Genomic DNA, 27,002 nt, shown 5'->3' with positions numbered 1-27,002 from the left:
ATGAGAATATAGAGTCTTAATGGTGTTAAATGGCTTTTCTCAAGGTTCACAGCTAGAAGTGGAGGAACTAAGATTTGGACTTAGGACTGACTCTGAAGACTTGCATTTATTCAACATACTGTGAAGCCTAAATCAGAATGCCCAGCCCCTTTTAAAACTATCGATGAAACTGGGGAATTCTGTGTTATTTATCTAGATATTTTGATTTGCTCACAGTTTCTGCTTCTGAAGTGTGCTTATTATTCATTCTGTCCACACTTCTGCCCCAAGCAAGAATCTCAACATTCAGGATACAGTATTTCACACTAGTCCCCAGACACCCCTGATATATTTAAAAGCAAAATTCTGATATACATGGGCTTTTAACTTAGGGAACTATGGCCCTATCAGAAACAAATGTTAACAATGTTGAGGTGTAGAACTCTTTTGAAGCAGGCTCTGGTCACTAACCATGAGTGCAAAATGCTTTAATTCTCAATTGAAGCATAATTCAGTTAACTGAGTTCAGTTAACTCAGAAGTCAGTACCACAAGGACAAGGTCCACCATAGCTAGTATAGTTCCTGGTACATGGCAGGTGGTCAGTAACTGTTTGCTGAATGAATGAGTGAATGAAAACAAACCCTCTTGTATCTCTTTTGAAATTTTAAGAGATTATCATTTGTATATAAGTGTCAGGACTGAGCCAACAACCTTGATCAGACATTTTCTTCTTTCAGGTCTCATAAATTTGGCCATGGCAGTTAAATGAAAAACAGTTTGGAAGAGAGATAAAAGGCAGCTAAACAACACTGTCTTTAAAATATGTTAGAATTTAAGGCTGGGCACGGTGACTCATACTTGTAATTCCAGCACTTTGGGAGGTGGGCAGATCACTTGAGGTCAAGAGTTTGAGACCAGCCTGGCCAGCGTGGTGAAGCCCCATCTCTACTAAAAATACAAAAATTAGCTGGGCATGGTGGTGCGCGCCTCTAATCCCAGCTACTCAGAAGGCTATGCAGATGAATCACTTGAATCCTGGAGGTAGAGATTGCATTGAACCAAGATTGTACCACTGCACTCCAGCCCAGACAGCAGAGTAAGACTCCGTCTGACAAAAAAAAAGTTAGAATTGGCCGGGTGCGGTGGCTCAAGACTGTAATCCTAGCACTTTGGGAGGCTGAGGCGGGCGGATCACAAGGTCAAGAGATCGAGACCATCCTGGCCAACGTGGTGAAACCCCATCTCTACTAAAAATACAAAAATTAGCTGGGCATGGTGGCGCATGCCTGTAATCCCAGCTACTCGGGAGGCTGAGGCATGAGAATTGCTTGAACCCGGGAGACAGAGGTTGCAGTGAGCCAAGATTGTACCACTGCACTCCAGCCTGGTGCCTGGCAACAAAGTGAGACTCTGTCTCAAAAAAAAAAAAAAAAAAAGGCCAGGCGCAGTGGTTTATGCCTGTAATCCCAGCACTTTGGGAGGCTGGGGCGGGTGGATCATGAGGTCAACAGATCGAGACCATCCTGGTCAATGTGGTGAAACCCCGTCTCTACTAAAAATACAAAAAATTAGCTGGGCATGGTGGCGCGTGCCTGTAATCCCAGCTACTCAGGAGGCTGAGGCAGGAGAATTGCCTGAACCCAGGAGGCAGAAGTTGCAGTGAACCGAGATCGCGCCATTGCACTCCAGCCTGGGTAACAAGAGTGAAACTCCGTCTCAAAAAAAAAAAAAAGTTAGAATTTAAAAATTGGTCCTGAAATTAAGTTATCATTCAGCATAGGAAATTTATTATACTTATCAAGCAGAATCTATGTGACTTAGCCTCAAGGATGTGCTTTTCCACATTCCTAGACCAGGGGTCAACAGAGCTGGAGAGTAAATACCTTACTTAAGCCCTTATGGGCCACACTGTCTGGGTCTCAGCGATTTCACTTTGCCATTGTAGTACAAAAGCAGTCATATATTATCTTTTTTTTTTTAAAGGATAGTGCTGTGTTCCAATAAAACTTTATCTATAAAAACAGCAGGCCATATTTGGCCCACAGCCATAGCTTGCCAATGCTGGTCTAATGCATGTATAATTACAATAAATTAAGCATTTCATTACATCTTTGAGAGAAGGATCATATTAGCTGTATAGCTACCTTTTTCAAGGTAACTTGAAAATCTTTTGCTTTTTGTTTTGTTGTCTTTGAGACAGGGTCTCACTCTGTCGCCTAGGCTGGAGTGCAGTGGCGCAGTCATGGCTCACTACAACCTCCACTTCCTGAGCTCAAGTGATCGTCCCACTTCAGCGTCCTGACTAGCTGGAACTACAGGCACATGCCACCATGCCCAGCTAATTTTTGTACTTTTTGTAAAGACAGGGTTTTACCATGGTCTCAAGCTCCTGAATTTAAGCAGCCTTCCCCGCTCAGCCTCCCAAAGTGCTAGAATTACAGGCATAAACCACCGCACCCAGTTTTAGTTATCTTTTAATATATCTAAGCATTTGGAATCTGAATTCACTGAGTAGCACATCATATAACTTATGTAACTATGGTATATTACACAGGATGATAAGGAGAATAAAATTTGTAGGCCATACGATGTTCTTGAATTTGTTAACCTGAGTCAGCGTACCCTTTTTTTTTTTTTTTTTTTTTTGAGACAGCGTCTTGCTCTGTCACCCAGGCTGGAGTGCAGTGGCGTGATTTCGGCTCACTGCAACTTCTGCCTCCTGGGTTCAAACGATTCTCCTGCCTCAGCCTCCCCAAGTACCCAAGTAGCTAGGATTACAGGCATGTGCCACCATGCCTGGCTAATTTTTGTATTTTTAGTAGAGATAGGGTTTCATCATGTTGGTCAAGCTGGTCTCAAACTCCTGACCTCGTGATCCACCTTCCCAAAGTGCTGCGATTACATGCGTGAGCCACCACCGCACCTGGCCTCAGCGTACCATTTTTTAATGGACTCTAATGAAATCCTAATTTTTTTTTTTTTTTGAGACAGAGTTTCACTCTTGTTACCCAGGCTGGAGTGCAATGGCGTGATCTCAGCTCACCGCAACCTCTGCCTCCTGGGTTCAGGCAATTCTCCTGCCTCAGCCTCCTGAGTAGCTGGGATTATAGGCATGCGCCACCATGCCCAGCTAATTTTTGTATTTTTAGTAGAGATGGGGTTTCACCATGTTGACCAGGATGATCTCGATCTCTTGACCTCGTGATCCACCCGCCTCGGCCTCCCAAAGTGCTGGGATTACAGGCTTGAGCCACCGCACCCGGCCATGAAATCCTAATTTTATTGACTCTAATATTTGTCTTTTTTGCATCTCTGAACCTTCTGGTTTTTTTAAGGATTTTTTTTTTTTTTTTTTTTTTTTGGCTGTGGTAAATCATACATGTCACCATTTTTCAGTGTATGGTTCAGTGGCATGCAGTATATTCACACTGTTGTGCTGCCATCACCACCATCCATCTCCAGAACTTTATCATCCCTAATTAAAACACCCACATCCATTAAGCACTAATTCCCCACTCCTCCCTTTCTCCGGCCCATGGTAACCACTAGTCTACTTTCTGTCTATGAATCTGACTTCTCTAGGTACCTTATATAAGTGGAATCATATAATATTTATCCTTTTGTGTCTGGCTTATTTCACTATTAGCATAATGTCTTCAAGGTTCTTCCATATTGTAGCATGTGTCAGAATTTCATTCATGCTTAATAAGCTGGGCACGGTGGCTCACACCTGTAATCCCAGCACTTTGAGAGGCCAAAGTGGACGGATCACCTGAGGTCAGGAGTTCGAGACCAGCCTGGTCAACATGGTAAAACCCCATCTGTACTGAAAATACAAAAATTAGCCAGATGTGGTGGTATGTGCCTGTAGTCCCAGCTACTTGGGAGGCTGAGGTGGGAGAATTGTTTGAATCTGGGAGGTGGAGGTTGCAGGGAGCAGAGATTATACCACCGCACTCCAGGCTCAGGGACAGATTGAGACTCTGTCTACAAAAAAAAAGAAAGACAAAAAAGGTTGAATAATACTGCATTATATATGCATACCACATTTCTGTTTATAATAATCCGTTGATCAACATTTGGATTACGTCAATCTTTTGACAATTGTAAATACTGTTGCTGTGAACATCATTATACAAGTATCTATTTGAGTCTTTTGGGTGTATATCTAGAGTGGAATTGATGGATCAAATGGTAATTTTTTTTTTAATTATTTTTTCTTTCTTTTTTTATTTTTCTATTTATTTATATTGCAGACGGAGTCTCACTCTGTTGCCCAGGCTGGAGTACAGTGGTGTGATCTTGGCTCACTGCAACCTCTGCCTCCCAGGTTCAAGTGATTCTCCTGCCTCAGCCTCCCGAGTAGCTGGAACTATAGGCATGTGCCACCATGACCAGCTAATTTTTTTATTTTTCATAGAGACGGGGTTTCACCACATTGGCCAGGATGGTCTTGATCTCTTGACCTTGTGATCCGCCCACCTCGGCCTCCCAAAGTTCTGGGATTACAGATATGAGCCACCGCGCCCTCAAATGGTAATTCTATCTTTAATTTTTTGAGGAACCATCATACTGTTTTTCACAGTGGCTATACCATTTTATATTCCCACCAACATTGCATGAGGGTTTCAATTTCTCACGTCCTTGCCAATGCTTATTTCCTGGTTTTTGTTGTTATTTTTATAATAACCATCCTAATGAGTGTGAAGTAGTATCTCATTGGGGTTCTCACTTATTTTTATGCCATACTTGTAGTTGGTATAACAGACACAGCAGATTTGGATATCATGTTAATCAATGTCTGGCCCAAATTATATATATATGCATGTATGTATGCACTGATTCTTCTCTAAAATTACAACATGTTTTATAAGAACATGTGAACAATAAGATATATAATACAAACAGCTTAACTTATGGCAATGGGAAAACTGAAAAAATAGACAAAAACTGAAAAATGAAACTATAACTCAAATTAGATGAACATGAAAGTGTGTTGTAATTTCCCCTACAGTTACTAAAATTGGAGTGAAAAAATCTATCTCGAAGTTCCTAGTGGCCAAAGTAAAAATAAAAACAGGGTGGCTAACAGGAAAAAAAAGGCTTTTCTTGGTTCTTTTATGGGAGAAATAAGCTATTGATATTTTTAAACGTTTATAGATAATTGTATTGCTGACACTAGCAGATTTCAGACTGAAAGCAAACAGGATTTTTAAAAAAATTATTGGGGTTGGGATTGGCAATGACTCCATTGCCTGACTACTGTAAGACTGTTTCTTTGGGTAGAATAGTAGTTTCAAAGTACAACTGGGGTGATGGGAAGGCAACTCCACCCATCAGCAGAGAGATAAGTTCTATTTCCTTGGACTTTAGTCAGTTAAATTTTTTTTTTTTTTTTTTTTTTTTTTTTTTTGAGACAGAATTTTGCCCTGGTGGGAGCGCAGTGGTGCAATCTTGGCTCACTACAACCTCTCCTGTGTTCAAGTGATTCTCATGCCTCAGTCTCCTTAGTAGCTGGGATTACATGCCCAGCTAATTTTTGTATTGAACTCCTGACCTCAGGTGATCTGCCCACCTCAGCTTCCCAAAGTGCTGGGATTATAGGCATGAGCCACTGCGCCCAGCCCAGTTAATGTTTTATACAGTACAACGGGTAAATCTTGAATTGTCTCCTACATGTTTATATATGTACCTGTAATTTCCTGCCCATGTCACAGATTATAACTACATGGGTGTTTATACAAATAGTCTTCTTAAAAATATGTACTTATCATCCATTTGGAAGAAGGGAAAGATCTTCATGTTCAAATTTGATGTCGAAATTTCTTGGTCGGGTGCAATGGCTCATGCCTGTAATCCTAGCACTTTGGGAGGCCAAGGCAGGAGGATTGCTTGAGCCCAGGAGTTTGAGACTAGCTAGATAACTTAGTGAGACTCCATTTCTACTTTAACTGGGATCATTTTGGATCTTTTTTTTTTTTTTTCATCTTTTTTTGGGGGGGGTGTTCCTTTTTTGTGGAGAATGGGGTCTTGCTATATTATTGCCCAGGCAGATCTCGAACTCCTGGGCTCAAGTAGTCCTTCCACCTCTGCCTCCCTAAGAGCTGGGATTGCAGGCACAAGCTACTGTGCCTGGCCCTCCATCTCTATTTAAAAAAAAGAAAAAAAAATATTTTTCAACTTAAAACTACAGAAGCTAATGTATCATTTTCCAAGAATACTACAAAAAAAGTCATGATAACTGGAGATGTTGTCAAACCAGCTTCCTAGCACTTGAAGAGGAAAAAAAATAATTAGAAGTCACATGTAACAGATGTTTTTAAAGAATTGAGAATGTTTGTCTTAAAATTATTCTGAAATTGAAAGAATTGGCCTAAGATTTTACTCCAAAGTTTGGATGAAAGTTAATAACTGACATTTCTTGGGCATTTACAATATCCTAGGCATCATTCAAAGTGTTGTATATGTATTAACTCACTCCTCTAAACTTTAAGAGGTTACTTCTATTATTATCATTCCCATTTTACAGGCAGGGAAACTGAGGTGAGGCATGGAGCAGCTAACACTAGGAAGTATTAGAGTTGAGATTCACACACAAACATACGCAGTCTGGCTCCAGAAACCACAGGCTCACCTGCTAAACTGTACTGCCTCTTGATATTAGAGCAAATTAACACAGAAGGACTATTTTGGCCATCTGGTAAATAAATAGCTCAGATATCTTTTGTGTTATTATTGTTTTGTTTTTTCCTTCAATGATCTAACTCACTTTTATTATCCTTCAAATTTCCCTTAATATTCTTGTATACACCTCCTAGTCCTAAATTTTAAAAAATGAATGATACTTCAGGTTCTAATTAACTGATAAAAACTTATGCAGTCATTAAAAATGATGTTTTTACAAAGATTTTTTAAAATATGGAGGAATGCTTATAAAATAAAGTCGCACCATGTAAATTAGGAGGAAACCAGGCTTCTCCTCCCCCCACCTCCTCTAAAAAACATCTAGGAAACTGATAGGAAACTTTCATTGTGACTATCATTGGGTAGGAGAATTAGGAATAATTTCTTATGTACTTTTCATAACTTTCTATAAAATTTAACGGAATATTTTTATAGTCCAAAAAAATGAAGTAGACAGACTTTTTTTTTTTTTCTTTTGAGATGGGGTCTTGCTCTGTCGCCCAGGCTGGAGTGCAGAGTGATGCAAACTCGGCTCTCTGCAACCTTCACCTCCCAGGTTCAAACAATTCTCCTTCTTCAGCCTCCTGAGTAGCTGGGATTACAGGCTTATGCCAGCATGCCCAGCTAATCTTTGTGTTTTTAGTAGAGACGGGTTTCACCATGTGATACTCGAACTCCTGACCTCATGATCTGCCCACCTCAGCCTCTCAAAGTGCTGGGATTACATTCGTGAGCCACCACGTCTGGCCGACTTCATTTTTTAAAAGGCCAACTGGAGCATTTCATTACAAAAGTATAGTCTGCAGCTCTTCATGATAATCTTATTGCATAATTTAGAATCATTTCCACAGAGCCCTGAGCTATATAAGTGAAGGTGGCACAGTGCAGGCCTGCACTGTGACATGTGGCTGTTTAATTAAAATTTAAAATCTAGCTCCTCAGTCACACTAGCTCCATTCCAAGTGCTCAAGAGCCACATGTGGCAAGTGACAGCTTTTCTAGTGTCATAGAAAATTCTATTGGTTTAGAAGAAAACAGCACTGGTTTAGAAGAAAACAGGGAATCTGGAGCCAGAAAACTTGGAATCAAGCCCGTCTACGAGCTGAGGCTTGCTGTGTGAAATGGGGCAATTGACTCAACCTCTCTAAGCCTATTTCCCCATGGCCAAATTGGGACTGAAGATAATACCATTTACCATATACAGAGGTTAAGAAGATTAAATAAGAGAATTCAGATGACAGTTCTCTGAAAACAGTAGTGTGGTTTACCAGGTAGCTGTTGCTTCCCAAGTCCCCCAGCTTGAATTCAGCTAGCTTTTTTGAGGACTGATTCCAAATCTTTGAATGCTTCACATCAAGAATTTTACCTGAGTGCCACCATCAAAATCAGATTAACTAGCTCTTATTACACAGTTCGTAGACCGAGTTCGTGGCAATGTGGGCATTTCATTTCTTTCCTGTAAAAAGCTTCAATACACAGCTCTCTCTATACAATAACACCTCCTAAAAATTGTCTTTAATAATTTAAAATCTTCACTGTAAATACACTGCTGTATTTCCATTCCTACAATGAAAAAGACCACCTTAAAAAAAGAAAAAAGCTGCCGGGCGCGGTGGCTCAAGCCTGTAATCCCAGCACTTTGGGAGGCCGAGGCGGGTGGATCACGAGGTCAAGAGATCGAGACCATCCTGGTCAACATGGTGAAACCCCGTCTCTACTAAAAATACAAAAAATTAGCTGGGCAAGGTGGCGTGTGCCTGTAATCCCAGCTACTCAGGAGGCTGAGGCAGGAGAATTGCCCGAACCCAGGAGGCGGAGGTTGCGGTGAGCCGAGATCGCGCCATTGCACTCCAGCCTGGGTAACAAGAGAGAAACTCCGTCTCCAAAAAAAAAAAAAAAAAAAAAAAAAAGCTGTGTTCACCAAAGAAATAAATGGAGTTTGTAAAATTCCATATAACAAGGAAATCAGACAGAGTTAACAGTGCAGTAATTAAGCAAAAGGTCGTGAGGTTTTTACCAACAATGATAGCAGTTTCTCAAAACTTCAAACTGTCTAGTTACTGATGAAATGGAAGGACTTGCTCATTGTGATTTTTTTTTTTTCTAACTCCTGGTTTTTGCTGCAAAACAACGTGACTATTTCAGACAAGTGGGAGGGCTTTTGCATTGCCAGAATGCCTCCATCCTATTTCTCACTTAAGCCCCCTCCCCCTCCCCCTCCCCACCCCCCGCCACCCCGCCCCCTGCCTCTCGCCTCGACCCCGTGGCCTATGAATGCATACTTGCAAGGCTGCTAAACCCAATCCAAAGGAGGCAGGCTCCAGCAGTTCACCACTCACGCTCCTTTCTGCTTCCCCAGGTTTCCGCCAGCTGTGGATGCCTTTGACATTATGACCGCAGAGGATTCAACCGCAGCCATGAGCAGCGACTCGGCCACGGGGTCCTCGCCCAAGGTGCCCGAGGGCGTGGCGGGTGCGCCCAACGAAGCAGCGCTACTGGCGCTGATGGAGCGCACCGGCTACAGCATGGTGCAGGAGAACGGGCAGCGCAAGTATGGCGGCCCGCCGCCTGGCTGGGAGGGCCCGCACCCCCAGCGCGGCTGCGAGGTCTTCGTGGGCAAGATCCCGCGTGACGTTTATGAGGACGAGCTGGTGCCGGTGTTCGAGACCGTGGGCCGCATCTACGAGCTGCGCCTCATGATGGACTTTGACGGCAAGAACCGCGGCTACGCCTTTGTCATGTACTGCCACAAGCACGAGGCCAAGCGCGCCGTGCGCGAGCTCAACAACTATGAGATCCGCCCGGGCCGCCTGCTGGGCGTGTGCTGCAGCGTGGATAACTGCCGCCTCTTCATTGGCGGCATCCCCAAGATGAAGAAGCGCGAGGAGATCTTGGAGGAGATCGCCAAGGTCACCGAGGGCGTGTTGGATGTGATCGTCTACGCCAGCGCGGCCGACAAGATGAAGAACCGCGGCTTCGCCTTCGTAGAGTACGAGAGCCACCGCGCGGCCGCCATGGCGCGCCGCAAGCTCATGCCCGGCCGCATCCAGCTGTGGGGCCACCAGATCGCCGTGGACTGGGCCGAGCCCGAGATCGACGTGGACGAGGACGTGATGGAGACCGTGAAGATCCTCTACGTGCGCAACCTCATGATCGAGACCACCGAGGACACCATCAAGAAGAGCTTCGGTCAGTTCAACCCTGGCTGCGTGGAGCGAGTCAAGAAGATCCGCGACTACGCCTTCGTGCACTTCACCAGCCGCGAGGACGCCGTGCACGCCATGAACAACCTCAACGGCACCGAGCTGGAGGGCTCGTGCCTGGAAGTCACGCTAGCCAAGCCCGTGGACAAGGAGCAGTACTCGCGCTACCAGAAGGCGGCCAGGGGCGGTAGCGCGGCTGAGGCGGCCCAGCAGCCCAGCTACGTGTACTCCTGTGACCCCTACACGCTGGCCTACTACGGCTACCCCTACAACGCTCTCATCGGGCCCAACAGGGATTACTTCGTGAAAGGTTAGTGGGGGGCTCTTCTCCTGGGGCAGGGGTGGGGGGCAAGAACGTTGCCTCCTAGGGAGGGGGCATCAGCGATATTGTGGCTGGCATTTGCTGAGCTGGTAGGCGCCGAGGGCCCTCCCACCCCTGTTTTGGTTTTGCATTCTGGGTCCTGTTCTTTGCTGGCACCGAAGGCCATCACTTCTGCAGCATGGATAGAAATACAGATCGTTCTGGGGTGAGCGGCAAAATCACACAAAATCAGCTGTGCAAGCGCTGACATTCTGCCTTGCCTGGGCCCACTGGGTTACCCGGGGCTAGTCCACCAATCTCTTGGTGTTTAGGTTAAAACCTGCTTGTGATATTAAATCTTAAGAATTGGTGGAGTCAATTATTTTTAGTTTTTTTTTTTTATTATTATCATTAATTAGGATATAATGAAACCCAGCATTACCTGGAAAATAAGATACATAGATCTGCGTCCTGTTCTCTGATTAGCTGGGTCTGTGACTTTAGTCACTTTAACCTCCCCTGGCCTATTTTCTCGAGCATGAAATGAGGAAGGTGGACTATCAAATCCCCTTCCAGATCTGACTTTTTATAAAAAATTTATTTAGTATTTTTTTATATATATTATTATTATTATTATTATTTTTTTTTTAATTGGATACCATTAAAAAATTGTCTCACCATATTGCCCAGGCTGGTCTCGAACCCCGGGCTCAAGCCTCCCAAAGTGCTGGGATTACAGGCGTGAGATACTGGCCCCTCCCCTTTTTTGGTGTTGGGGAGGGTGGTCTGTGAATGTTTTCCTTTACTGAAATTGCAGATACAAATCCTAGGAACTCACCCTGCAGGTTTGCCCCTTGTGCTAAGCGGACATGCTTAGGATACAAATCTAGGCTGAAATAGAATGTTGGAAGCATCTTTATCAGCCCATTAAAGAGCAAAGGTACAGCTTCCTGCAACTTAGACTGGGGCAGTTAAATGCCAAGAACTGAGGGCTGAGGTCTCCTCCAGCACCATCACATTGGTTGCTCATCATCATTTGTGTTGTTATTCCAAGCAGGCAGCATAAGAGGCCGAGGGCGAGGAGCAGCTGGCAACAGAGCCCCGGGGCCCAGGGGTTCCTACCTCGGGGGATATTCTGCTGGCCGTGGTATATATAGCCGATATCATGAAGGGAAAGGAAAGCAGCAAGAAAAAGGATATGAACTTGTGCCCAATTTGGAAATCTCTACCGTCAATCCAGTTGCCATTAAACCTGGTGCAGGTCAGTATGAACCAGATTTGAAAATGCATTCATTCAGCATAAACCCCCGCCCTTCTCTTTGAAGTAAGTCCTAGCCTTACTCAGGCTCTCACATCTACACATGGGTTCTCTTCTCCTAGGCAGCTAGAGACAAGGCAAAAAGAAAATGGCCCACTGAACCTCCTTACCTAGAACTTCAGGGGATGGTGTGGCTTTGACTATGTTCAAATCAAACGTGCCTGCAGTAAGGTTTTCAAAGGGGCATCACCAGTTGTCAGGCCTTTTCTCAGTCTGTGGCTAAGTAGGTAGAGTTGTGGGGGGAAGAAAGGAAGAACATGGGGCTCTCTGTATCTTCTATCAGGTAAAACCTGTCTTTTCCTTACTCAGGCCTAATTCTGCCCCATCTATCTGAAGTCAGAGGGTAGACCTTATTGCCCCATTCTGAGAGTTGTTGGGAAGGGCAGAAAATTCCCCTTCAGGAGTAAGCAGCATGTCCCTTGTCATGGTCTGAGCAAACAAGAATGCTTTGGGACAAGGAAGTGGTGACAGATTTTTGTTGTTTTTGAGGCAGGGTCTCTCTGTCACCCAAGCTGGAGTGCGGTAGCTTGATCTCAGCTCACTGCAACCTCTGCCTCCCAGGTTAAAATGCTTCTCCTGCCTCAGCCTCCCAAGTAGCCGGAGCTACCGGTGCACAACACCGTGCCCATCTAATTTTGTGTATTTAGTAGAGGCAGGGTTTCATGTTGCCCAGGCTGGTCTTGAAATCTTGACCTCAAGTGAACCACCCACCTCAGCCTCCCAGAGTGATGGTATTACAGGCATGAGCCACTTTGCCTGGCCTTCGGTGAAAGTTTTTGCAGCTAGTTCCCTGGTTTCTAATTTCCAGCACTGATTTCCTCCTCTAGCTGGATCAGTAGATTGGGAGTAGGGATGCTCAAGTATTTCAAGCCAGGGAACTTGAACTTTGCTTTCACCTCCAGGCCCCACAAACCTGTTTATCAATGTTGTTAGTGCCCATGGTCCTGTAATGTGAGGCCGGTCTTCCAATCCGAACCTGCAAAGAACATTAACTCCATATGTGAGTCTAGCATAAACTCATGCAGCACCCCACACAAGCATCCCAAGAGATGGAAAGTTCAGTCCATGGGTAATTGGCATGACCCTCCTCCAGACCCCCTCCTGGCTTCAGTACGGGTAGATCGAAGAACTTTCTGGAGCCCAGCTACTCCATTTTTCTTCTGGTTGAGAATGTACACTTCTTTCCCTAGCTAAAATAGAGTCAAGGAATCTGTGCATTGGGGACACAGGTACACATTGGTCTCATAGAGTTAGAAAGCATTTCTTCAATTGAACTTTCTTTTGATACATCTAGTAATTATTATTATTATTATTATTATTATTATTTTGCCTGTGTAAAAATTCTGCAATTTCTGCAGTTAAGTGACTCCTTAGACTAGGTTTCCTTATAAATATCATTGACATTGTGAGCATAGTGAAACTGATCCTATAGCTCTGTAACATCATAAAATAGAGCCTGGATATAGGAGTTGTCACTTCTACTTAGTGGGAAAGGGACTCCTGTTAGCAAGCTACCATAGCTTAAGGTTTAACAAGAGAAAAGAAGTGTTAAATAATCTTTAGCTGTGTAAAGTTGTGTCCTGGAGCCTGAGGCAGAAATTCTTACGGGCTGATGGCCAGAACAATTCAGTTACTTCGTACAACCCCTTGTAGCTTAAACTCACAACCCTCTCTGGGCCCCATCTGTTGGCGTCTATTTCTGGTCATCCAGAAAATGAGAACGTTTTATTTTAGGAGAGGCACCAGGGTGGTGGCGAAGTATCTGGGCACAAGACAAATGGAAGATATGGTTGGAAAGGCAGGTAAAAGATTTGGTTAAGGTTTTAGGTATATTTTATCGAATGGCTGCATCATTGTTTAGCTTACAATCATTTGTCTCTTTACCTTTGATCAAGTCTCTCTTTATTAGAATAAATGTACCCACAGTTGGAGAAAAACTAGAAATAGAAAGATTTTTTGTGTACACATATTTTTGCTTATCCTTTTAACACACACCACCATCACCACCCCACTCACACACACATACGCAATCAGGGCTAATATCTTTTCCTTTTCATCTCTTCTTACTGTAACTTGACATTCAGATCCAGTAGCTGCTACCTGTTTGAATCTCTGGTTGAAATCATAATTTTGGACTTTACTTGCAGAAATTCTTTGAATTGGCAGGTCTCACTAAAAGCCAATCACTCCACTACTTCACTACTTTGAGTGGAGATGAGGAAATTGAGGAATGTCCTATTCTTTACCATGTGTTTTTCCTTGAATCGGTAACATTGAAACTGAAATACAGGGTAGGGAGGATGTACACAGGTCTGAGTTCTCAGAATGAAACTCGCAACAGCACCTGTTTCTTAAACAGTAGAGAAAGTGAATAAAAGGCAGTGGGCTGGTCATGAGTGAGGTGAATAAGAGGGAACAGGAGGGCCCAACTCTCACAGGCGGTAGACCTCAAGCCTCTGATCTCACTTCTTCATCGAAGCCATTTTCCCATAGTCAGAGGCCCTGTCTTGCTCAGTAGGACATCAAGAATAAGATTCAAACTGTGATTTTTCTGTAGAAATAGTAGAAAATACTAATACAGAAGCCTAACTCTGGGGTTCTCTTCCACGACAGGCAGGGGAAATCACCTGCCACCTCCCACCCCTGCCTCTTGGGGAGCAGGCACCTGGGTACATGGCGTGTACTGAGAGAACAGCAGTGAGCGAGGAGAGGCCCGTGACCTCTCAACGGGGTTTTAAAAGGTACCTTAGGCCAGGTGCGGTGGCTTACGCCTGTAATCCCAGCACTTTGGGAGGCCAAGGCAGGTGGATCGCTTGAGCTCAGAAGTTCAAGACCAGCCTGGGCAATGTGGTAAAACCCTGTCTCTACAACAACAACAAAAACTAGCTAGGCAAGGTGGCCTGCACCTGTAGTCCCAGCTACTCAGATGGCTGAGGTGGGAGGATCACTTGAACCCAAGAGGCTAAGGCTGCAGTGAGCCTTGATTGCACCACTGCATTCCAGCCTGGGCAACAGAGTGAGACCCTGTCTCAAAAAAAAAGTTTTTTTGGCCGGGCATGGTGGCTCATGCCTGTAATCCCAGCACTTTGGGAGGCCAAGGCAAGACAGGTCACGAGGTCAAGCAATCAAGACCATCCTGGCCAACATAGTGAAACCCCATCTCTAAAATAAATAAATAAATAAATAAATAAATAAAAATTTTGTTTTTAAAAAAATAAAAAATATCTTAGAGCAAGTGATGGAACCCACCCCTCAGCGACTGAAAGTGAGTGACCCGTTTTTCCTTCTTGCTTCTCTTGCAGTAGCCATCCCTGCCATCGGGGCTCAGTATTCCATGTTTCCAGCAGCTCCAGCCCCTAAAATGATTGAAGATGGCAAAATCCACACAGTGGAGCACATGATCAGCCCCATTGCCGTGCAGCCAGACCCAGCCAGTGCCGCCGCTGCCGCCGCCGCCGCCGCCGCCGCCGCCGCTGCCACTGTCATTCCCGCTGTGTCGACGCCACCACCTTTCCAGGTAGAGTTCTCGTGGCAGTCATCGTCATTTGCGTGTGAAGCCTCTCTTTCTCATGGGTTCATTTAGTATTCGGCACTGAGAATTTACTGTGTGCCTGGCTCTCTGTTACTGCTATGTGGTTGGGTGACAGGAAGCATTCTGAATACGAATTATGACAAAAAAATTTTTAATTAATTATACTACCTTAACAATATTATTAAGGGTGGGAAGCAATATGCAAAAATGGCATGTGTCATTTTTCATAGTGTCATAATACGGTACTTTTTTTTTTTTTTTTTTTTTTGAGGCAGAGTCTTGCTCTCTTGCCCAGGCTAGAGAACACTGGCACAATCTCAGTTCACTGCAACCTCCACCTCCCAGATTCAAGCAAGTCTCCTGCCTCAGCCTCCGAAGTAGCTGGGACTACAGGCGCATGCCACCACACCCGGTTAATTTTTTGTGTTTTTAGTAAGACGGGGTTTCACCATGTCAGCCAGGATGGTCTTGATCTCCTGACTGCATGATCCTCCTGCCTGAGCCTCCCAAAGTGCTGGGATTACAGGCGTGAGTCACCGTGCCCAGCCTTGTACATTTTTTTTTTTTTAACAGCACTGGATACTTTTTCACTGATGTTGTTAAAGAACTGGCACACAAAGTACAGAGAGCAATTTCATATCTTCACATTTCACACTGCAGCTCAATGAAGATGTTTAAAAAACAACCCCTACGTGTGTGTGTGTGTGTGGTTAGAGAGCAAGAACAACTGTATGGCTATGTAAAATCTTATGCTGGATACATTGGCTCATGCCTGTAATCCCAACACATAGTGGGGCCAAGGTGGGAGGATCACTTGAGGCCAGGAGATCAAGATCAGCCTGGGCAACGTGGTGAGACACTGTCTCTACAATTTTTTTTTTTTTTTGAGATGGAGTTTCGCTCGTTACCCAGGCTGGAGTACAATGGCGCGATCTCGGCTCACCGCAACCTCCGCCTCCTGAGTTCAAGCAATTCTCCTGCTTCAGCCTCCTGAGTCGCTAAGACTACAGGCATGCGCCACCACGCCCAGCTAATTTTTGTATTTTTAGTAGAGAGACAGGGTTTCACCTTGTTGACCAGGATGGTCTCGATCTCTTGACCTCGTGATCCACCCGCCTCGGCCTCCCAAAGTGCTAGGATTATAGGCGGGAGCCACCGCGCCCGGCCTACAATTTTTTTTTTTAATTAGCCTGTCATGGTGGCATATGCCTGCAGTCCCAGCTACTGGGGAGGCTGAGGCAGGAGGACCACTTGAGCCCTTGAGGTCAAGGCTGCAGTGAGCTGTGATTACACCACTGCACTCCAGCCTGGGCAAAAGAGTGAGACCCTGTCTCAAAAAAAAAATTTACAAAATATGCCCTTAATCCTCTCCTCCAACCGTATCTCTCACTGTTCTGCTGTCTCTTCCCCAACTCATGTTACCATGTTGGCCTCTTTCCCCACCTTTGTTCGTAGTGTATCCATGGTTTCTTTATTTTCTTTTTTTTTTTTTTGAGACGGAGTTTTTTTGCTTTTGTTACCCAGGCTGGAATGCAATGGCACAATCTCGGCTCACCGCAACCTCCGCCTCCTGGGTTCAGGCAATTCTCCTGCCTCAGCCTCCTGAGTGGCTGGGATTACAGGCACGCGCCACCATGCCCAGCTAATTTTTTGTATTTTTAGTAGAGACGGGGTTTCACCATGTTGACCAGGATGGTCTCGATCTCTTGACCTCGTGATCCACCCGCCTCGGCCTCCCAAAGTGCTGGGATTACAGGCTTGAGCCACCGCGCCCGGCGGTTTCTTTATTTTCATCTCTTCCACAGAATCTTCCCCATCCACCTTCTAGAGAAATTTTCTCCTCTGTGCTCCTCATTACTACATCATTACTTGGCCTATGGCTGCCAGTGTGTTCTATCTCCCAATGAAAATGAAGCTTCTCCAGACCAAGGGCTGTGTCTTGTTTCTTTTATCTTCACCTCATAAGACATAGGGAGTACATCCATTTCACAGAAGAAAATCTTGTTAAAGCTATTCTCTGTGAGGCAGTGAATCACGAATACCAATCACAAGTACTCAGGCCCAAGATCCCTCATCCAAATGAATAAGAATTATCCAGGGCCCTTTTTTTGATTTTTGATTTTTGATTTTTGATTTTTGATTTTTTTGAAACAGAGTCTCACTCTGTCACCCAGGCTGGACTATACAGCTCACTGCAACGTCCACCTCGCCGGCTCAAGCAATCCTCCCACCTCAGCCTCCCAAGTAGTTGGGACCACAGACACACAACACCATGGCAGGCTAACTTTTTTATTTGTAGAGATAAAATCTTGCTATGTTGCCCAAGCTGGTGTTAAACTCCTCGGCTCAGGCGATCCTCCCACCTCAACCTCCCAAAGTGCTGGGATTACAGGCATAAGCCATCACCTAAAAACAGAGATTCTTAGATTCTAAGCCCTGAAGATTCCAATTCAGTCAAACTGGGCTGGAGTCCTAGTCTTGACTGCATTATTCAGAAAGGGCAGACTAATTGAAGTTTTATTTATCTTTCAGTATGTCATTATTCTTTAACTTGGGATCTCTGAAAGACAAAAAGAAGAATTGGTTGTAAATGACTCACACTGTAGAATGACAACTAAGCGTAATTATAATAATTGTGGACTGATGGTAAATATTTGCAATAACTTAGCAGCAATACTTACTGGAATTCTAATAATTTCTAATTCTTCTTTACTAAGAAATTCATGAACATTTGTCTTTGATGTGTACTGTGAGTTCTGGTCAGGTCCAAATTCCAGGCGCCATAATCATGTTCTGATGATTTCATGACTATTTCTGTCTCCTATCAGTCTGCACTGGCTGTTGCCATCAGGGTCTCTATTTGCAGTCTTTGCTGATGAATTTGCTCAAAGTACAATCATTATGCATTGATTCCTTTGGAGACTTTTTCCTCCTCCACATTCTGCAGAATGCCTGGGAGCTACTTTTTCACCTGAGACTGGCTTCCTTGGATGTATGGTGGCTGGGTGTCTCGCTTCATCTAAGTACTCTGTGTCTTCATCTTTCAACCTGGGCTCTGACATGTTCAGCCCTCCACTTCTTTTGAATTCTCTGCCAAACTGCAGCAGAGGAAGGAGCGTGTTAAGCACCACTGAGTGGAGGGAAGAACACCTTTCTGAGTGGGAGCCACGCTGGAAACTGATGGCTTTCAGGACCTACTTAAACAGTGCCCTTGATCATCCTCCCCTACCTTGTAGTTGCTGGAGGGTGTTCCTGTTTAGCCATTTTAGATCCAAAATTTCATGACGTTTTTGCAAGCAATAAATAAATATTTGCTGGTGTAGACTTTATCAGTTTTTCAAACTTCTCATAGTGTTCTCAGTCTTAACAACACCACTTGCTATAGATAGGGCAAGGATAAACATTCCTCCTTGACAGGAGTGAAGATTCTTCACCTGAATTAGAGGCACTTTTTTTTGAAATGGAGTCTTGCGCTGTCATCCAGGCTGGAGTGCAGTGGCACGATCTTGGCTCACTGCAACTTCCACCTCCAGGGTTCAAGCGAAAGATGCGTTAATGTTTCTTCCACTACCACCACTGCATTTGTATTTATTCCCGCTCTTTGCTGATGCTGTATTAATGCAATTGTATAATGGTCCCCGCTTATCCGTGGAGGATACATTCCAAAACTCTCAGTGGGTTCCTGAAACACAGATATTACCAAACCCATAATATACTATGCACGACTTTCCTTCTTTACAATTTCACAAATAGAAAATTTCTTTCTTACTGTAGCTTAGCAACCTCAGCATAGGATTTTTTTCTTCCCTTATTAAGTAGAGAACTTTCCCCTTTTCACTGAGAGGAAGGTCCCTCGTGCTCCTCTTTGTCATATCCAAATTGCCAGCGTCACTACTCTTGCACTTTGGGGCTGATATTAAGGAAAATAAGGGTTCCTTGACAGTCAGTCTGATAACCCAGACGGCTACTAAGTGGGATGGGCATGGAGCATAGACATTGTGGTTTTCCTGGACAAAGGGATGACTGTCGGGACAGAGAGGGCTGGCATGAGATTTCATGGAGCTACTCCTTAGAAAGGTGCCCAATTTAAAACTTAGGAATTGTTTATTTCTGACATTTTCAGTTTAATATTTTCAGACTTCAATTGACCACAGGTAACTGAAACCATGGAGAGCAAAGCCAAGTGCTTTCCCATTTATTCTCATTTTACACATAAGAAAATGAAGGCCCAGCAAGGTGATAGAATTGCTGGCCAGGAGTAGAATTGGGATTGGGAGATCAGATGCCTGATCTGTGTATGCTCTGTCCTGATAGCGTGGTGAATGCCATCATAAAAGGGACATCACAGGAATGGAAAGAGAAGCCTTGGGTTTGGGGAGCTACTCTTGATTCCAGACTGTGAGCCAGTGAACGTTCACGTGCATAACTTGTCCGAGCGAGCAGCCTGAACCCAGGGGTTGGGCTGGCCTGTAGCACGTGGAAAGGTTTCTCTCACGTGTCACCTTCCCTGTGATTTCCTCCCTTTTTGCGCTGGTTATTCAATCTACATCCACATGTATGGAAAAGATGGCTTGTGTCTTGCTGTGAACTGCAGTCTTTCCAGTTCCGGAGCTCCTCTCCCCGGCTGTAAAAAGCCACAGATGAGACACTCGTTGCGTGCTGTAGAAAGCAAGTTAACATGGGGCTGAAAGTGCAGGCTCCAGAGTCACACATTGCCTTGCTTAAAAGCTGTGTCATTTTGTGCAGGTCATTTAACATATCCACACAACTCCATATAATCAGAGTACCACCTCTACTGTGTGATGATTCAATACTGTCATACAAATAAGGCACTTAGAATAGTGTCTGGCAGACAATAGCCTCTGAGTTTGGAAGTTTGTTTGTTTGTGACAGGGTCTCACTTCCATTGCCCAGGCTGGAGTGCCGTGGTGTGATCTTGGCTCACTGCAGCCTTGAATTCCCAGGTTCAGGTGATCCTCGTGCCTCAGTCTCCTGAGTAGCTGGAACTACGGGAGTATGCACCGCCGTGCCTGGCTAAGTTTTGTATCTTTTGCAGAAACAAGGTTTTGCTATGTTGCCCAGGCTGGTGTCGAACTCCTGGCCTCAAACCATACTCCCTCCTCAGCCTCCCAAAGTGCTGGGATTATAGGCATGAGTCACCTCACTCAGCCTCAGAGTTGTTATTAATTGTTATAATTCTAAATTAAAATTATTATAATTACTATTTGATTGTAGTTGAAAACAGTACTCTTAGGCTAGAAGTTCCTTTGAGCTCAATTTTGTGGCTCCAATTTGTAAATTTTGTAAGAGAAATTACAACTAATTTCTTTATAAAAAATCCAGGAAGAAATAATTATTTTAATTCACCATTTCATATATGCTGAATTATTTATTTTGACGATGTATTAAGATAGAGGGGGCCAGGCATGGTGGCTCACACCTGTGATCCTAGCACTTTGGGAGGCCAAGGTGGGTGAATCACCTGAGGTCAGGAGTTCAAGACCAGCCTGGCCATCATGGTGAAACCCCATCTTTAAAAAAAAATAATAATAAAAATAAATAAATAAAGATATAGGGAGACCATACCAGCATTTCCTACAAGGCATTCTATGGATCAGGAGGTGCAACAGATATTTCGTTAAATGAATGTTTTATTTTATCCACAATCCCTTTTCAATGAAGCATCTCACCGAACTTGTTCCCCGGCAAACACTTTGGGAAGTGCTGAACCACAGTCTTCCCATTCATACTCCTGTTTGTTCTGAAAACCTCTTACGTTGCACTTTCAAGCAGACAGAAGGAAGTAGCAGGGGCTTTTCTAGAGCCAGTGGAGGCCGTCAACGGGTTAGGCAGCTTTCCTTAGCTTGTCCTCCCTCACTTCCTCCTCGTTTGGAAACTGCTCCCTCTCCTTCGAAACCCAGCTCAAATATCCCTGCTGCTGGGACATTTTCTCCAACTCCCCCGTTACTTGGTTCTTTCTCTAAGTTTCTACAAAAAATGTGTATATACAATGGTGTCATCTCTTAGGTAGGAGATGATGGAAACCACCACATGGGCTGAGAATTGTATATGGTCACTTATTTAAGGTCACAGCTTAAGAAACTTGCCCTTTGGAGATCAATATATTTGGTTCCTTTAAGTTGACCAGTCTGTTCTCCTCTCTTTTTGATACAGATCATGTTCCTTCAGTAAGTATGAATTGAGGCAGCTGGCATGTATCTAGGGGCCATATTTAAGGAAAAATACGGATTTTTAATGACTGTGAAATCAACTGCTTGGATGGTAGTTTCTCAGCTGCCTTCTCTAGCTCACTCTGGGGCATAGACTGATTGAGTAGAATGGTGGATAGAAGATTCCAGAATACAGTACAAAGAATGTCCTCCTTATTCACAAGTTCTGCGTCTGTATTCAACCAACCATGGCTTGAAAAAATAAAGACAATAAAAAATAACAATACAACAATGAAAAATAATACAAATGTTAAAATACAATGTAATAACTATTTATATAACATTTGCATCATATTAGGTATTGTAAGTACTCTAGAGAAGATTTTAAAGTGTATGGGAGAGCCCAGGTGTGGTGGCTCATGCTTGTAATCCTAACTCTTTTGGAGGCTGAGACTGGAGGATTGCTTGAGGCCAGGAGTTCGAGTGGCCCTGAGCAACATAGTGAGACCTTGTCTCTATGAAAAAAAAAAAATGTTTTTACGGTATACAGGAGGATATGCATAGGTTAAATGCAAATGTGTCATTTTGTCTCAGGGACTTGAGCATCTGAGGATTTTCGTGTCCACGGAGGTCCTAGAGCCAATCCCCCGTGAAGATACTGAGGGACAACTGTGTTTCATCTTTCCCTCAGCCTTCCAGGCCTCTCACTTTCACAAGGTCGCATTGCCGAGTTTGAGGATGCAGCTCCACCTGACCTCTTCAGTGGCTCTCATCCCACTTCCTTACAGTAACTGTTATTTGCCGGCCCCTCTGCCTTCCTCGCCCTTGCTATCACATCTCTGTACTCCCAACCCCTGGGAGAGGCTTGTTGAATGAATGGATGATAGGTACCTACAGGTGTTCAGGAAGGCTCTTTTTTGTCTCTCTTCTCAGGGCCGCCCAATAACTCCAGTATACACGGTGGCTCCCAACGTTCAGAGAATTCCCCCTGCCGGGATCTACGGGGCCAGTTACGTGCCATTTGCTGCTCCGGCCACAGCCACGATCGCCACACTACAGAAGAACGCGGCAGCTGCAGCCGCCGTGTATGGAGGATATGCAGGCTACATACCTCAGGCCTTCCCCGCTGCTGCCATTCAGGTCCCCATTCCTGACGTCTACCAGACATACTGAGGCTGGTGACCGGAGTGAAGACAGACCACACAAACGCCACTGAAGGAACGCTTGACTATTTATGAAGAAAGAATGTGTTGGATTCGCACATGCAACCTGAAAGTGAAGAATGTTCAGATGTATTCCTGAAATATTTTATACACATGAAGTTTTCACTAGTTTTTTAAGACTGTTTTCAACTTAGCAGGCCTGCGTTCATACATTTCCAAAAGACTCGCCTGGCTCGTGCCTTCATAGCATCTTTTAAAAATTTGTATGCTATACTACATTTGTATACAGGTTTTTGTTGTTGTTGTTGTTGTTGTTGTTGTTTTAAGGATATATTTTCAGTATGAAGGTTATTTTCTTAACTTCTGCACTCCAGAGATTTCTATTTTGTAGTACCTTCAATAATATATCAACTATATATTGAAAAAGCACACTTGAGCAGCTAGGGAACTATTTTGAAAAATAGATTCAATATTTAAAGATACAAACAGTAGTGCTTAAAAATACTACATAAAACATTATTATAAAGGTTATACTGGAAAGTGCAATTTTAAAATGAGGAAAACCTCTGTATTTCTGCTGGCATTAAGGGTTGACGGTGTCACCATGTATCATCCATAGCAGTACTATTTTTTAAGAGAAATTCAACACTCAATCTCTCCTTAAGCCAACATGAAAAAGACTTGCCACACTCCTGAGTCCGAACACTGGAACGCTGTCCTCTGCCACCATTAACCGGGGCTCATTCTCCATGTGCCTTAGCCTTAAACGTTCCCCCGAGACCCCGCCTCTCCTCACGTCCCCTCCTCCCAGATTCCTGGTCCCATCGCAATGTCTGGCAAGTCTAGGACTGATGAATAGCTCTGATAGAAGAGCTGGTGGCTTTTATACTTCTTCCTGGGTTTTTGTCGGGGTTTGTTATTTCGTTGTATGTTTTTTTGTTTTGGTTTGGTTGGGGAAGTATCATCTTCTATGTATGCTATTTTCAGTAGCAGAGTAAGCACAGGTTTTAATCAGGTTGCATAAGACACCTTTGCATAGCTATTTAATTGCCCATTATAAAACTTTAAGGCCATTTCTAATGCTTTTATTAGTTTTTGAAGTATGAGTTTGTAGGGACAAAGAATGTATGTGATTGTAGACAAGACCCCCTAGAGACTCTTGTCAGAAGAAAGTGATGCTTCTAGTTGCCTTATCAAGTTTCATGCAGAAATGTCCGTGGTCCTCAAGAGTGTTGGAAACATTATGTTTATTAAATGGGCCTCTCTTCTCTTGCCATGCACTTGATGGGCAAACTGAATTGGGGCGTACACATCCAGGAGGAGGAAGAGAGACCTTGAGAAGTTTAAAGATAGTTTGTAAATATCTTCTAATGCTTGTTTTTAGTCCTTTTATGTTGCAGAAGTTTATGATACGTAGTTTAATGCAAAGTGAAACCATTTTATTTCAATGTTATTAAAAAGGTTTGTTTTATTAGGAAGTTAATGTATTGTTGCAGTGTTTTGTGCCTGTTTAAAGGCTTTTTGTTTAGCAGAATGAATGTAAAATACAGTAAAATGTTAAGATTGTCATCTACTTTTTTTTGGAACTATATCAACTTGGAATTTTTTTTTTAAAAGGCTCAATCAAGGAAGTGAGGTGTGCAATAAGGTAGCAAGTATGCAGTTGCATTTTTATGTCATGTTAGAGATCCATACAATCTTCCCACTCACGGGGTTTTTCTTGATGGCTGAATTCCTGTGGATTAATAAGAGGATCATGCCCTTAGCAAGTACTTTTGTTTTGTTTTAAATTAAGAGATTCCCAAATGCCTTTCTCCCCCCTCATCTTGAGATGAGTTTTTATATATAAGCAATATTTATTTAACTATTCTATAAAATTATTGAGTGCCTGCTGAGGCCTTTAAATATTCCTAACATTCCTTTCCATCATTCTCAAATGACATAAAGTAATTGTGCAATGTTCCTGATGATGTACCCCGCAAGCTGCATCCAAACTCGAATCTGTTGGAATGAGTGACCCAACAAAATGTAATTCAGATCAGATCCTCATCCTTTGTGCAAAAAAAAGTACTCTCCTTCTAGTGAGGGACTGTCACAGAGGTTCACTGGATGAAACTCTGACCCAGTATTCTTACTGTATTTTACATATGCCTGTAAATTATTTGCAAAAAAAAAAAAGAAGAAGAAGAAAAGAATGAAAGAAAATTAAAAAACCAAAAAACAATGATGCCTTAACATGGCAACCACCAAGCTCCCTTAAAAACAAATGTTGGTGACATAGCCAGTTAAGTATCAGTGAGCCTCCTACCTGGGACTTATCTGTTCCTACTGTTTCAAAACCATTTCATGTACACTACTGCTGAGGTAAGTTTATAACTTGAAATGTGAACTTTTTTTTTTTTTTAGGGTTAAGAACAAACTATATAAATATAAAAAAAAAAGTTTTAGAGTTCTGTTTTCAAACATTGCTAGTAGTTTAGTTAACTTTAGCTGCTTTATATTTGAAAAGCTTTTATTTAGATCTTGCTCCATTTACAATACATTCTTAGGATGTATGTAGTAAATAAAGCTTTCTTTAAAGCGATTGCAAAACCTTAATTGTGTTTTCTTTATACTGATTTATTTTTTCTCAAAATATTAGGGAAACCCTAATAGCATAGAAAGGATTGGCTAATTTGATATTTTCCGTTGGAGAAATCAGCAAGTTACAGTCATATGTTTGTCTTGGGGTAACCATTGAAGATGGATTCCATAGACCAGGTGTAGTGGCTTATGCCTGTAATCACTTGAACCCAGGAGGCACAGGCTGCAGTGAGTCGAGATCGTGCCATTGCACTCCAGCCTGGGCAACAGGAACAAAACTCCGTCTCTCTGTCTTTCTCTCTCTCTCTCTCTCTTTCTCTCTCTCTCTCTCTTTCTGGTCTCGAACTCCTGACCTCAGGTAATCTGCCCACTTCGGCCTCCCAAAGTGCTGGGATTAAAGGCGTGAGCCACCGCGCCAGGCCAAAACGCTATCTAAAAAAAAAAAAAAAAAGATGATGGGTTACATAGCAAACTGTGAATTATGAGTATCCTCAAACTTTGGCTTAGGTGGTAGGAGATGGTAAGAGGTTGAACACTCAAATAATACTCAAATCTGGATCGGAATAAGATGTAGCAAAGCCTGTCACCACTCTCAGTGCCAAAGTTTATTTATAATCCCAAAGGCTTGTAAAGGGAGAGAGTTGATGTACATTGAATTTTTTGATGGTTTCATGAAAGTGCTGGGATGGCCTTGATGCTGGTCATTGCATTTGAAACCAAAACCTTGTTTCTCCTTTTCAGTGCATAGTGAGGTTAGCAGGAAACTTTGCTTTTCTCCAGAGATCATCAGTAACTTCAGGCAATATCTGTCATCAAAGCCAATCAAATGACGAGAGAAGATGGTAGATTGCCAATAGAATAAAGTCTAAAAATTGTTCCACTTGGATTTGCCAGTGATTAAGAATTTTACCTTCTTAACTTTGAACCTGGGCTGTGGCTTCCCGATTTGCATTTCTTGGAATTCTAACTTCCTGCTTCCTCTTAAATAGATAAAGGCCTTTTTAGAGGCAGAACAGACTGGGAAACTTCCCAAGATGACAGCTTATTAGGCAGTGTTTTTAGGGGCAACAAGATCTACTGATCTACTTGTTCCGGGAAATAATTACAGAAGCCCTTCAGGTTGCACAATCACATTCAGGTTAGATTGATCTCTTTAGAAAAAGAATTCACAATCAGAATAAGGAGGCCAATAGTGTGTCAAATGAGGATAATGACTATAATCATGTGATTCACTGGGCCCTTAGGCTTCCATAACCTCAAGTGGACCTCGCAGAACCTCACTGGAGTAGGCAGGGCAGATACAGATATGTGACAGGTCAAGGTCACCCAGCTGGTAAGAGTGGGACTCAAATCTATACTCAGGTCTGAGTGTCGTGGCTCAAGCCTGCAATCCCAGCATTTTGGGAGGCCAAGGTGGTCAGGAGTTCAAGACCAGCATGGTGAAACCCCATCTCTACTAAAAATACAAAAATTAGCTGGGTGTGTGGTGGCACCTGTAGTTCCAGCTGCTCAGGAGGCTGAGGCAGGAGAATCGCTTGAACCTGGGAAGGAGGGGTTGGGGTTAGGAGGGCAGGGTTGTGGTCCAGCCTGGGTGACAGAGTGAGACTTTATCTCAAAAAAAAAAAAAAGAAAAGAAAAGAAACATTAAGCTCAATACTCCTTGTTTCAAGATCTAAATGCCCCCATTTTTTTAAATTCCAAAAATACCTGCCATGACAACAAAGCACTTAACTGAGTTAGAAAACATGATCTGATTTTTCTTGTATATCCAATTTTTATATGATTTCTTTATTATAAAGACTTCTAGGCACTAAAGCTTTCTATTTGAGTTTTTTGTTTTGTTTTGTTTTGTTTGGATTTGATGTTTTAAGTCACAGGAAGTGTGACATTTTGGCATAGCTGTTTTGATGAAATGATGTTTTGACACCATGACCCTAAAAAAAATCTATCTTCAGCTTTTTACAAAATTACTGAGTAGGATGACACAGACGTACTTACCTTATCCTATCTTTTTCTTGACACATCCACCAAATTTCTGAACCCCCACGTCAAAGAGAGGATTAGGTT

The 27,002-nt window shown here is 43.3% G+C and overlaps 1 protein-coding gene across 10 annotated transcripts in view; it reads left to right on the top strand.

Moving 5' to 3' along the window:
• Positions 1-24,557, top strand: part of RBM47 (RNA binding motif protein 47) — a 217,693-nt gene extending 193,136 nt beyond the window's left edge. For 9 of the 10 annotated variants that reach the window (XM_039468156.2, XM_074396041.1, XM_074396040.1 and 6 more), the window contains 4 exons: positions 9,025-10,178; positions 11,224-11,430; positions 14,790-15,004; positions 22,123-24,557. In XM_039468156.2, the coding sequence (XP_039324090.2) occupies positions 9,056-10,178; positions 11,224-11,430; positions 14,790-15,004; positions 22,123-22,362 (1,785 nt within the window). In that variant the 5' untranslated portion in view covers positions 9,025-9,055 and the 3' untranslated portion in view covers positions 22,363-24,557. The remainder of the gene's footprint in view (positions 1-9,024; positions 10,179-11,223; positions 11,431-14,789; positions 15,005-22,122) is intronic. The other variant, XM_074396043.1, reaches the window with a different exon arrangement.
• Positions 24,558-27,002: the final 2,445 nt, after the last annotated feature.

This window comes from Saimiri boliviensis, chromosome 3 (genome assembly GCF_048565385.1).
Source record: "Saimiri boliviensis isolate mSaiBol1 chromosome 3, mSaiBol1.pri, whole genome shotgun sequence".
NCBI classification, from domain to species: domain Eukaryota; kingdom Metazoa; phylum Chordata; class Mammalia; order Primates; family Cebidae; genus Saimiri; species Saimiri boliviensis.
Note: the sequence above shows the minus strand (reverse complement) of the source record. Positions and strands in the feature narration are given on the sequence as shown.